General features: G+C 37.9%; 1 protein-coding gene across 2 annotated transcripts in view; it reads right to left on the bottom strand.

Annotated features, from left to right (window-relative positions):
* The window catches only part of vps16 (VPS16 core subunit of CORVET and HOPS complexes), a 77,801-nt gene that overhangs the window by 24,731 nt on the left and 40,560 nt on the right, over nt 1–12,510 (bottom strand). For both annotated transcript variants that reach the window (XM_063051890.1, XM_063051891.1), the window contains one exon: nt 6,246–6,343. In XM_063051890.1, the coding sequence (XP_062907960.1) occupies nt 6,246–6,343 (98 nt within the window). The remainder of the gene's footprint in view (nt 1–6,245; nt 6,344–12,510) is intronic.

Below are 12,510 nucleotides of genomic sequence, written 5' to 3'. Positions count from 1 at the left end.
TCACAATGCCTACGCTGCTGGGCTACAGTGAGCAAATTACTAACCAGGCAAAAGAGTTCGAGCAAGTAGACAATTACTGAAAATTATGAACTTTATTCCAATATGATCTGTTGTTGTTATATTTTTGCCAATTTTCACTACTCATAATGTGCCAGTTGAGATGACTGATAATGTATACAGGCAAGTATCACATCACCAATGCTAGAACAAATATGTGCCCTCTTTATTAAACATTCTAGCAACAGTGATGTTGACATCATGCCTATGATTCATTAACGGAGAGTGACCAATACCCTCGTAGGCAGGTTTGCTAGAACTGTTGAGGAGGGTTTAAACTAAAGTGGCAGGGGGATGAGAACAGGGCTGAAGAGAGGGCTGTCGGTTTACACACAGAGGCAGTGTATAGTGAAATAGTGAGACTGTCAGGAAGGAGAGGCAGATGATAGAGCAAAATTGCAGTCAGCGAGATGAGTTGCGGTGTAAAAGGGTGGCAAAATTGAATAGGGTGACGAATACAGGACTGAAGGCGTTATATTTGAATGCCATAGTATATAGAACAAAGTAGACGATCTTGTAGCACAGATAGAGATTGGCAGGTTTGATGTGTGGGCATCACTGAGTTGTGGCTGAAAGAAAATTATAAATGGAAGCTTAACATCCAAGATACACATTGTATCGAAAGAACACATAGGTAGGCTGACAGATTTGGTGTGGTTCCGTTGGTAAAAAATGAAATCAAGTGCTTAGAAAAGGGTGACAATGGATTAGAAAATGTAGAATCCTTGTGGGTAGAGTTAAAAATCTGCAAGGGTAAAAAGACTCTGATGATACAGGCCTCCAAATAGTAGCCAGGATGTAGGCAACAAATTACAAGGGGTGATTGATAAGTTTGTGGCCTAAGGTAGAAGGAGTCAATTTTAGAAAACCTAGCACATCTATTTTTCAACATAGTCCCCTCCTACATTGTCCAGCAGTCATGGAGCATACAGATCTTGGACCTGCAGAATAAGTTCGTGGCTTGAGGTAGAAGGAGGTAAGGTGTACAGCTCTCGTTACATGCACGTGCAGTTCAGCTCTTTCAGTGATTATGCAGAAAGTTTGAAGTTAATAACTCATCTCCTTCTACCTTAGGCCACGAACTTATCAATCACTCCTGATGTGGACACTTTCTGGAGGTCCAAGATCCATATGCTCCATGACTGCTGGACTAAGTGTGTAAACGTAGGAGGGGACTATGTTGAAAAATAAATGTGCTAGGCTTTCTAAAATTGACTCCTTCTACGTTAGGCCACAAACTTATCACCCCTCATACAACGGAAGACAGAAAAGGCTTGTCAAAAGGGCAATATTATGATAGTCATGGATGATTTCAATATACAGGTAAACTGGGAAAATCATTTTGGTGCTGGATCTCAGAGAGAGAACTTGTACAATGCCTACAAGATGGCTTTTTAGAACAGCTTGTTGTTGAGCCTACTAGGGGAAAGGCAATTCTGGAATGGTGTTATGTAACAAGCCAGATTTCATTAGGAAGCTCAAGGTAAAGGAACACTGAGGGGCCAGTAATCATAATATAATAGAATTTACCATACAATTTGAGAGAGAAAAGCTAAAGTCAGATGTATCCATATTATACTAGATAAAGGGAATTACAGAGGAGCTAGCCAAAGTTGATTGGAATTGAACACGAGCAGGGATGACAGCACAGCAGTAATGGCTGGAGTTTCAGGGAGCAATTTGGAAGGGGCAGGATAGATACATCCCGAAGAAGATGTACTCTAAAGGCAGGGTGATACAACCATGGCTGACAAGGGGAGTCAAAGCCAACATAGAAGCAAAAAAGAGAGCATGTAGTAGAACACAAATTATTGGCAAGTTAGAAGATTGGAAAGCTTTTAAAAACCATCAGAATGCAACTTAAAAAGCCAAATGGGGAGGAAAAGATGAAATATGAAAGTAATATAACAATATCCAATAATATCAGAGGATATTAAAGGATTTTTCAGATACACAAAGTGTAAAAAAAAAAGCGACAGTGGGTATTGGACTACTGGAAAATTATGCTGGATAGGTAGTGTTACGTACCCCGTAACTGGGTTGCCAAACCAGCAGAAATGGATCACTCAGTTGGAGTCTGGAGTACTAGAACTAAGAAAGTTTTATTAAAGAGACAAGCAACACAGTAATCGAAAGGATAATAAATGCAACAATTCAACAATGATAACCACACATGTGCACAGAATTAAGATAACAGCATCAATCAAGCTCTATCGTTGTCTAGGGGTTAAATGACCAATTTCAAAATGACTCAAAGTTCAGTCCAGTTTGTAGTTCAGTTCGCAGTAATCGTTGCCATGGCGATGGACAAGGTGGGGGGAGAGAGACAGAATAGGAACAACTGATCATTCAGAACGGCTTCACTCACAGACCAGCAAGATGGCTCACAGACCAGCGAGATGGCTCACAAACAGCTTTTGGGCGGGTCCTTGGTGATGTCACCTGAGGTCACCGACTGTGACCCCTCCTCCAGATGCGGTCGATCCTCTGCAGTGAACCCGGCACCCAGGCAAGGGCGGACACACACCGGGTTCCCGCTGATCGTACCTTTCCACCCTTGTCGTTGTCCGGTACTTCTCACCCACTCATGAGAAGCGCACCGCTTCCAGGGTCTCGTTACCTCGGGTGGCGTGTGTGTCTGTCTTAGCGAACCTGTCCCTTTTTATCCCCCTGCTGGGGTATCGCCTGTCCATCACTTCAAACAGTTCAGGGTTCAAAGGGGGGAGCCGCTCCAGACAGCTCTTCCTCCCACATCCCTTCATTACACATCTCCAGACGCTGCTCCATTGTTCCTTATCTCTCCTTCCCCTGAGGGCAGGTGGCAGACCAACTGCTGATGCCACTGATGCTAGCCCAGGCCAGCAAACATCTTAATTTTATGTGTATTCTCGTAACAGTAGTAATGAGAGACAAGGAGATTGCGAACAAACTGAATAATTATTTTGCATCAGTCTTCACTGTGGAAGACACTAGCAGTATACCAGAAATTTGAGAGTGTCAGGGGAAAGAGCTGATATAATGCCGCTATTACTGTGGAGAAAGTGCTTGGGAAACTTAAAGGTCTTAAGGTAGATAAGTCCGCTAGACCAGATGGACCACAACCCTGGGTTCTGTAAAAGGCAGCTGAAGAAATTGTGTTGGAATTAACAGACTGATAAATGGATACTTTCTTGATCCCAAAAGCAACTGCAGTCACTGCAGCATTACAAGTGCACAGATATACAAATATAGAAATATTAGAAGAGAAATAAAATATTTTTAAAAATAACCTGCCTTAAACAGGCCAACAGGAGTGGATCATCACTTCCTCAGCTGTAGGTTGACTCATTATAGAGCCCAATGACTGAGGGTAAGAATTTTCCAGGATTTTCTGGAGGGTCCTTTGTTCTACCACAGCCTCCAGTGTGTCCAGTTTGACCCCTATAACAGAGCCAGTCTTTCTAATCAGTTTATTGAGCCTATTGGCATCACCTGTGTTGATGCCAATGCCCCAGTACACCACCATATTGCACTGGTGACAACAGAATGATAGAACATGCAAAGGAGAGGCCTGTATAGTCCAAAGGACCTCAGTCTCCTCAGGAGGTAGAAATGACTCTGGCCCTTCTTGTATACAGCCTCAGTGTTGATGCTCCATTCAAGTCTGTCATCCATGTGTACCCCCAGGTACTTGTAGGTCCTCACCACATCCATGTCTTCACCATCAATAGTTACAAGGAACAGTGCAGGCTTAGTCGTCCTAAAGTCCATCACCATCTCCATTGTCTTACTTTAAGCCGCAGACGATTCAGCTTGCACCATTTGACAAAGTAATGATCTTTCAAGAATCAATAGATTCTGGCATGGTTCCAGAAGACAGGAAAATTGCAAATGTCACTTTATTCTTCAAGAAGGGAGGAAGGCAGAAGAAAGGAAATTATAGGCCAGTTAGCCTGACCTCAGTGGTTGGAAAGATGTTGGAGTCGATAGTTACGAATGTGGTTTCAAGGTAGTTGGAGCCACATGGTAAAATAGGCAATAGTCAGTCTGCTTTCCTTAAGGGGAAATCCTGCCTGACAAAACTGTTGGAATTCTTTGAGGAAATAACAAACAGGACAGAGAAAGGAGTATTGTTGGATGTTGTGTACTTGGATTTTCAGGCCTTTGATAAGGTACCCCACATGAAGCTGTTTAACAAGATAAAAGCACATGATATTCCAGCAAAGATACCAACAATGATAGAGTTTTAGCTGATTGGCAGGAGGCAAAGAAAGGGAATAAAGGGGGCCTTTTCTGACTGGCTGCCATTGACAACTGGTGATCAATAGGGGTCGGTGCTGTAACTGCTTCTTTTTATGCTGTATGTCAATTAATTCCATGACAGAACTGATGGCCCTGTAGCCAAATCTTCTGACGATACAAAGATAGGTGGGTAGTGTTGAAGAAGCAGGGAGGCTGCAGAAAGACTTAAAACAGATTAGGAGAATGGGCAACAAAGTGGCAAATGAAATACATTGTTGGGAAGTATATGGACATGCACATTGGTAAAAAGAATAAAAGCTTAAGACTACTTTCTAAACAGGGAGAAAATGCAAAAATCCAAGATGCAAAGTGACTCGGGAGTCCTCACGCATGATCCTTTATAAAACACTAGTCAGGCTGCATTTGGAGTATTGTCAACAGTTTTAGGCCCCATATCTCAAAGAAGATGTCACTGGAGAGTCCAGAGGAGGTTCATGAAGATAATTCCAGGAATGAAGGGGTTAACATATGAGGACCGTTTGGCAGCTTTGAGGCTCTATTTACTGGAATTTAGAAGACTGTGTGGGGATCTCACTGAAACCTACCAAATGTTGAAAGGACTCAATAGGGTGAATATGGAGAGGATGATTCTGATGGTGGAGGTGTCTAGAACTAGAGAGCACAGCCTCAAAACTGAGTGGCAACCTTTTAGAACAGAGGTAAGGAGGAATTTTTTTTGGCTGGAGAATGGTGAATCTGTGGAATGCTCTGCCACAGACTGTGGTGGAGGCCAAGTCTGTGGGTATACTTAAGGCGGAAGGTGATCATTTCCTGAACAGTCAGGGGCATCAAAGGATATGGCGAGAAGGCAGGAGAATGGATTGAGTGGGATCCGGGATCAGCCATGATGGAATGGCGGAGTGAACTCAATGGGTTGAATGACCTAATTTTGCTCTTGTGTCTTATGGTCTCAACATGTGATTTAGAAATAAATGAGAGATCACTGGATCCAATTGTTTAATTGTCATTTTCTTTGCAGATTAACAATTAATTATCTATTTGCATTTTAACTAGTTCTTATATTTATATAATAATTTAATATGCCTCAAGTGGCTACACAAAATATCATTCTGGAAAGCTCTGGAAGTTTCTTTGTTCTGCAGTATTTGAATAAGTGCTTTCTCATTAATTGACTATTATCGACAAATTTGAATCTTTATGGGTATAAAATAGCTAAACATCGCCATCTTAAATACTAGCATTGTGGTCTTTTTGCCTTTAAGCCTTCTGCTTCTAGCTTCTGCTCCTGTTTCCTTTGTTCTACCAACGCTTAATAAAATTATCACGAAGCAACAAGTTTTGTGCCTCTTCCTGGCTTCTGAAAGAACCTTGGATTAAAACACCAGAATCCAACAAGGTCAACGACTTTTTTTTATCAAAACCAGAAAACTGAGAGATTGAAGAAGTGCTAACATACAGGAAATTTTAAAAAAGGATAAAGAAGTACTGTAAATAAAGGCTTGCAATAGAATACAATGCAGGAAAGATGAAATAATAATAAGGATGATGGTGTAGAAAAAACGTACCAGGAGTAACAGAACAAATAGTCCACAATGACTGTGGTGTTTACTTAAAAACAGGAAGATTGTCACTGAACTTCATTACTAACAAGTTCAATATTGATTCTGTACAATGCCCATTCAACATCAGGTGTTATCTAATGACAAGCTTTACTGTTAACAATGTACTGCCCAAGGACACAGAAGTCAGAAAGTGAGGGTGGAGCTGAGAATTCAATGTGGCAAGTGCTCAAAAGCTTGAGATCATACTTGCAGATTGCAGTCAGCATATCCAGTGTGGAATTTTCAAATTATTAACAAATTTGCCTTGTAAAATACAACTACAGAGCTGAACTCCCAGAAGGTGTAAAACCTATGATGTCAAAGCTGATAAACATTTGCCCATACCTGACAATAAAGACTCAATGCAACAGGCTGATTCTGTAGAGTCATAAAAAAATCTCCTCTGTTCATCTCACTTTTTAGATGCATCACAACAGTGTACACTGAAATGAAAACACATCAGAGAAGTAACAATTTTACACGATTAATGTTTTATAAATGTAACGGTCCTTAAAATATTCACTTTAGTTAAGGAAGCTATTTGCTCTAACTTTAGCCGTTCTCTATCTGCCCAAAGGGGGGAGAGGGGGAGAGAGAGAGAGAGAGAGAGAGATAAATTACATAATTCAATTTTCATAACTATTATGAAGTAATCAAAACCATTGTACATACAGTAAGTCTGAATCTCATTGCATCTACTAATGAGATCAGAAACTATATCAAACCTAATGTTGACAATTTCGCATTTACTCTTTACAGAGCTTTGCAGTGTGCTTGCTAAAGTTACCAGGTAATAAACAGTAACAATCACTACGGGGAGAAAATTCAAGGTTAAACAAGCATACAGGCAACTAGTCGTTTGGACCCTAATCAAGCCACTTTTTACCGATAAAACTATTAGACATGAACAAAAAAAAACAACTCTCATTAATCATGGTCGACTGCGCCTCTTCCTATAGATGCTGCTTGGCCTGCTGCGTTCACCAGCAACTTTGATGTATGTTGCTTGAATTTCCAGCATCTGCAGAATTCCTGTTGTTCTCATTAATCAGTGGCTCTTTGTGTAAAGGTGCCATGCTGTTGGAGACCTATGAGGTGATTAGCTATTTGACCCCAGGATCAAAGGTAATTTTTGAGAAGTGTTCACATAAAAGTTGAGAATGAAACAGACTTTACCTTCAACAGATAGCAACCAAACAGGAACTATTATAAAACAGAGTGGCAAACTGTAGTTATCACTGCATGATAACTACTACCCCACCATCCCCACCTGCCCATACATACTTCATCCAGTCACGTTCTTTCTTTTCAAATCTTTTTATTGTCATATTATACAGGAAAAATAACGAGTACATTGAAGTAACAACACTTACAATGTCTCAAAAAAGACATTATCTTAAAGATTGAAAAAAAATTTTGTGATAACAAAAAAAACCTACTAAGCAGAAAAGTGAGAAAAAAAAAGAACCCATTAGGTGTACAACCCCGGAGTCATGCGTCATACAAAAAGCTTCTAAAAATAAACATCAAACCACCAGCAAGAAAAGAAAATATACTAAAAAATTTACAATTAGATCGTGGAAAAATTATATCAATTAACTCAAATGATAATGAGCAAATGAGCCCCATCTTTTCTCAAAATCAAATAAAGGTTCAAAGGTTCGACTTCTAATTTTCTCCAAACTAAGACATAGTATCACTTGAGAGAACCATTGTGACAAAGTGGGAGCTGATGTATCCTTCCACTTCAACAAAATGGCCCTCCTAGCTATCAATGTAACAAATGCAATAACATGTTGGTCAGACACAGAAATACCATGAATATTTTGAGGAATTATTCCAAAAAGCACAGTTAATTTATTAGGTCGTAAATTAATTTTAAGTGCTTTAGAAATTGTTGAAAAAACCGACTTCCATTACTGTTCCAATATAGAACAAGACCAAAACATATGTGTCAGTATAGCTATTTCAGTTTTACATCTATCACAATGACTATCAACATTAGAAAAGATTTTTGAAAGTCTCTCCTTCATCAAATGATAACCATGTGCAATCCTAAATTGAATCAATGAATAGCTAGCACAAATTGAAGAAGAGTTAACCAACTTCAAAATCCGCATCCAATCCTCCGTCATAAAAGTCAAATTAAGTTCCTTTTCCCAATCCTGTTTAATCTTAGATAAAGGACGCTTATCCCATTGTAATAATAAATTATAAATTCTTCCAATAGAACCCTTAATCAAAGGATTCATACTCATAATAGTACCTAACAGGTCAGCCTCCAATATGTAAGGAAAATTACTTAAATATTTTTGTAAAAAATGTCTAACTTGAAGGTATTGCAGGAAGTATGAGTATGAAAGAGAATAATTATCAATTAATTGTTCAAAAGACATCAATCTATCTTCTTTAAATAAATTCAAAAAAGAATTAATACCTTTATTTTTCCAAAGTAAGAAAATTGGATCACTCAAAGAAGGCTTAAAAAAGTAATTTCGGTAAATTAAACTACAAAGTTTAAATTTTTTAAGATTAAAAAAATTGCCAGAACTGGAGCCAAATTTGTAAAGAATACTTAATCACAGGATATAGGTTTAAATTAACAACTTTAACTAATTGCATAGGTAAAGGAGCTCCCAATAACGAGGTTAAATAAAACTGTTTTACAACTTTCAGTTCCAGGTCTACCTAAATTGGCCGATCACTCTTATTAACCCAGTATAACCAAAAAGACATATATCGCACATTAACAGCCCAATAGTACATTCTTAGATTAGGCAAAGCAAGACCTCCATCCTTTTTCAATTTTTGTAAGTGACATTTACTAATTCTTGGTCTTTTATTATTCCAAATAAAAGATAAAATAATAGAATCAATCCGATCAAAAAACTTCCTAGACAAAAAAACAGGAATATTCTGATATAAATGTAAAAATTTCGGTAAAATCATCATTTTAACTATTTGAATACGACCAACAAGTGAAAATGTAAGTGGACTCCATCTAATATATAAATACTTCATAGAGTCTACTAAGGGAACAAAATTGGCTTTATAAAGATCTTTATATTTTTTAGTAATTATAATACCTAGATATCTAAAAGAGTCTGTAACTTTAAAAGGAGAATTATCATATATAGAGACAGAATTGTTTAAAGGAAACAATTCACTTTTACTAGAATTTATTTTATATCTTGAAAAATCTCCAAATTCATTAAATAATTTTAGCAAGGCAGGAATGGATTCGTCAGGGTTAGATATATAAACCAATAAATCATCAGCGTAAAGAGAGATCTTATGCATGGTCTCATTCACAAAAATCCAATGGATATTTTCAGCCTCACGAAGAGCAATAGCAAGGGGTTCTAACATTAAATTAAACAACAAAGGACTTAATGGACAGCCTTGCCTTGTCCCCTGTGAAAGCTGAAAAAAAGGAGACCTACAATTGTTGGTGACAACAGTAGCAATAGGGGCTTTATATATCATTTTAATCTAATTATTAAAATTAGCAGCAAAGCCAAATTTCTCTAAAACATTGAATAAATATTGCCATTCGACTCGATCGAATGCTTTTTCAGTAAACACATTGTGGAGTTTTAAAAGAGGACGAATATATAATGTTAAATAGTCTCCGAACACTTGAAAAAGAATAGCGACCCTTTATAAAGCCTGTTTGATCTTTAAAAATAATTTTACCCAAGATATTCTCCAACTGATTGGCCATTATCTTTGACAAAATCTTAGCGTTGACATTCGGTAATGAAATAGGTCTAAATGAAGCACAGTCAGTAGGATCTTTATCTTTTTTAAGAATTAAAGAAATAGAAGCCTCATAAAAAGTAGAGGGTAAGTCACCTTTCACAAAAGAATCCTTAAACATTTCCAACATATACGGAGAAAGCAACTTTCCAAATTTTTTATAAAATTCTACAGGATAGCCATCAAGTCCCGGGGATTTACCAGATTGCATTGAAAAAATAGCTTTATGAATTTCGGTTTCAGTGATTTGAGCATCGAGCCGAGATTTTAGGAAAAACAATCTTTCGTAAAAAAGCATTCATTTCAGAGGAATCTAACGGACATTGAGATTTATAAAGCTCAGCATAAAAATCTTGAAAAATCTTATTAATTTCTTCATATTCCTGAGCTAAGGTACTATCTTTCCCACGACTTTTCATGATTTGCCTTTTGGCTGCAGCCATTTTTAATTGAGTTGCAAGCAGTTTCTTATTTTTATCTCCAAACATATAAAATTGGCTCTTTAACTTAAGCAAATATCCTTCAATGGGATGAAATAATAACAGGTTATATTGTGATTGAAGTTCCACCCTTTGTTTAAATAAAATCAGCATTGGGGGAAATTGCATAAATATTATCTAAGTCTTTAATTCGTTTTGAAATTCTATCTAATTCTGCTTTAGTTTGTTTTTTAAGTTTAGCTGAATAAGAAATAATCTGACCACGTAAAAATGCATTAAATGTATCTCATTTAACTATCCCATCAAACCATGATGCTCCTTCCACCAAGCTTCACAGTTGGGATGAGGTTTTCGTGTTGGTGTGCAGTGCCTTTTTTCCGCCAAACATAGCAATGTGCATTTCTGCCAAAAAAGTTCAACTTTTGTCTTATCTGTCCCCAGAACATTGTCTCAGAAGTGTGTAGAACATCCAGCTGGTCTTTTGCAAACTTAAGACGTGCAGCAATGTTTTTTTTTGGAGAGCAGTGGTTTCCTCTGTGGTGTCCTTCCATGAACACCATTCTTGTTCAATGTTTTTCTTATAGTGGACACATGAACAGAGACTTTAACAAGTTCTAGAGGTTTCTGCAGGTCTTTTGCTGTTATCCTTGGGTTCTTTTTCACCTTCTTCAGTATTGCATGTTGGCTCTTAGTGTGATCTTTGCAGGATGCCCACTCCTAGGGAAAGTAGCAACAACTACTGAGTTTCCTTCATTTGCAGGCAACTTCTATTACTGTTGATTGATGAACACTCTGGTCTTTAGAAATACTTTTGTAGCCTTTTCCAACTTCACGCATGTCTACAATTCTTCTTCTTAAGGTCCTCTGAAAGTTGTTTTGATCAAGGCATGGTGCACACAAATGGATTTTTCTTGAGAAGAGCAGGCTCTGTCAGTAATCTGATTTTGTGTGTCTTTTTTATAGGGCAGGGCACCTCTACAACCCACAACTCCAATCTCATCTCATTGATTGTAACACCTGACTCCAAATAGCTTTTGTAGGAGGCATTACCCCAGAGGTTCACATACTTTTTCCAACAAACACATGTAGTATTGGATCATTTTTCTCAATAAATAAATGAACAAGTATAATGTTTTTTGTGTCATTGATTTAATTGGATTCTCTTTATCTAGTTTTAAGACTTACATGAAGATCTAACCACATTTTGGGTCATATTTATGCAGAAATAGAGAATATTCTACAGGATTCACAAACTTCCTAGTGCCACTAAATGCTGGAACTTGCACTAACAGCACTACTGCATTTATTCAAAACCACTAACATTATACGAACAAGACTGCTTCTGTTAGAAGGTCACTCTTACATTCATCAGTCAAGTATTCCCCCTCTCCCTCAAAGACTTGACTAGTGTGATTTTCACTGCTATGCTGAGCACTCACAATTACAATGACATTGTGGACTTCATTCAAGAAACAGGTGCATTAAAAATGGGATGAATCCCAAGAAATGGTGATGTATGAATTACAGATCCATTTTTAAAAAGTCAGAAGCCTTTTGTAGAAATCATAACATAAATGATTTCAGTTAAGTCGATAGCCAAGAGAAATCATACCATAGCAAATACTTTTATCATCTCCCACATTTAAGGGACTTGACATCTGTTACTCTTACAAATCTCAATGACCTCTGTTAAATCATCACAATCATTTCCCATCACTCCAATCCTAAACAGACTAGTATGCATGCTCCGTGCACACTGAAAACCATGCTAATCTTTAAGGACGAATTACAACCTATAGGGTAACAAGAAATATTTGCACTGTAGAAAAGCAATCAACAAAAAAAAAATGTTGACTCCTTTCAGTGCAACCTGACAGAGAGAACATTCTACATGTACTTCAACACATACAAGATAAAAGGCAGAAGTCTGCCCTCATGCTGAAGCCACAGCAGACCTGAAGCATAGTGGTGACTTACCAAAGAGAGGGCACAGACTTATCTTGAACCTGGTCCTCAGCAGCAGGCCAGGGAAGTTTGGCATCAGAAGAAATATCCCATTTACAAGAACGGAGTTGCCAAAACCATGGATAAGGATACTGAAAACTGATTTTCTTTTGTACATGCAATGCCATTAATTTTTAGTATTTTAATGTACTTTTGATTAAACTGAACTGCATTTAAAAACAATAATTATTAAATCCATTTTTGTAATGTTATCGTGTCTCTGATTATCAAGAGACATTCCACTACATACCCTGATAGCCAGGTACCCACTCTGCACGATTGGATGCCTGTAAGATACAGGAGGCACAACTGGAGTGTGGGGAATGCAAGGAGGATATGTCAGCCTGATAAGTGTCCTCTGCATATGGGCAGGTGGGTACGAGACGCAAGATAAACTGGCACGATAA

The sequence above is a fragment of the Mobula hypostoma genome, chromosome 6, assembly GCF_963921235.1.
Source record: "Mobula hypostoma chromosome 6, sMobHyp1.1, whole genome shotgun sequence".
In the NCBI taxonomy this organism is placed as follows: Eukaryota; Metazoa; Chordata; class Chondrichthyes; order Myliobatiformes; family Myliobatidae; genus Mobula; species Mobula hypostoma.
This window is presented reverse-complemented; position numbering and strand designations above follow the sequence as displayed.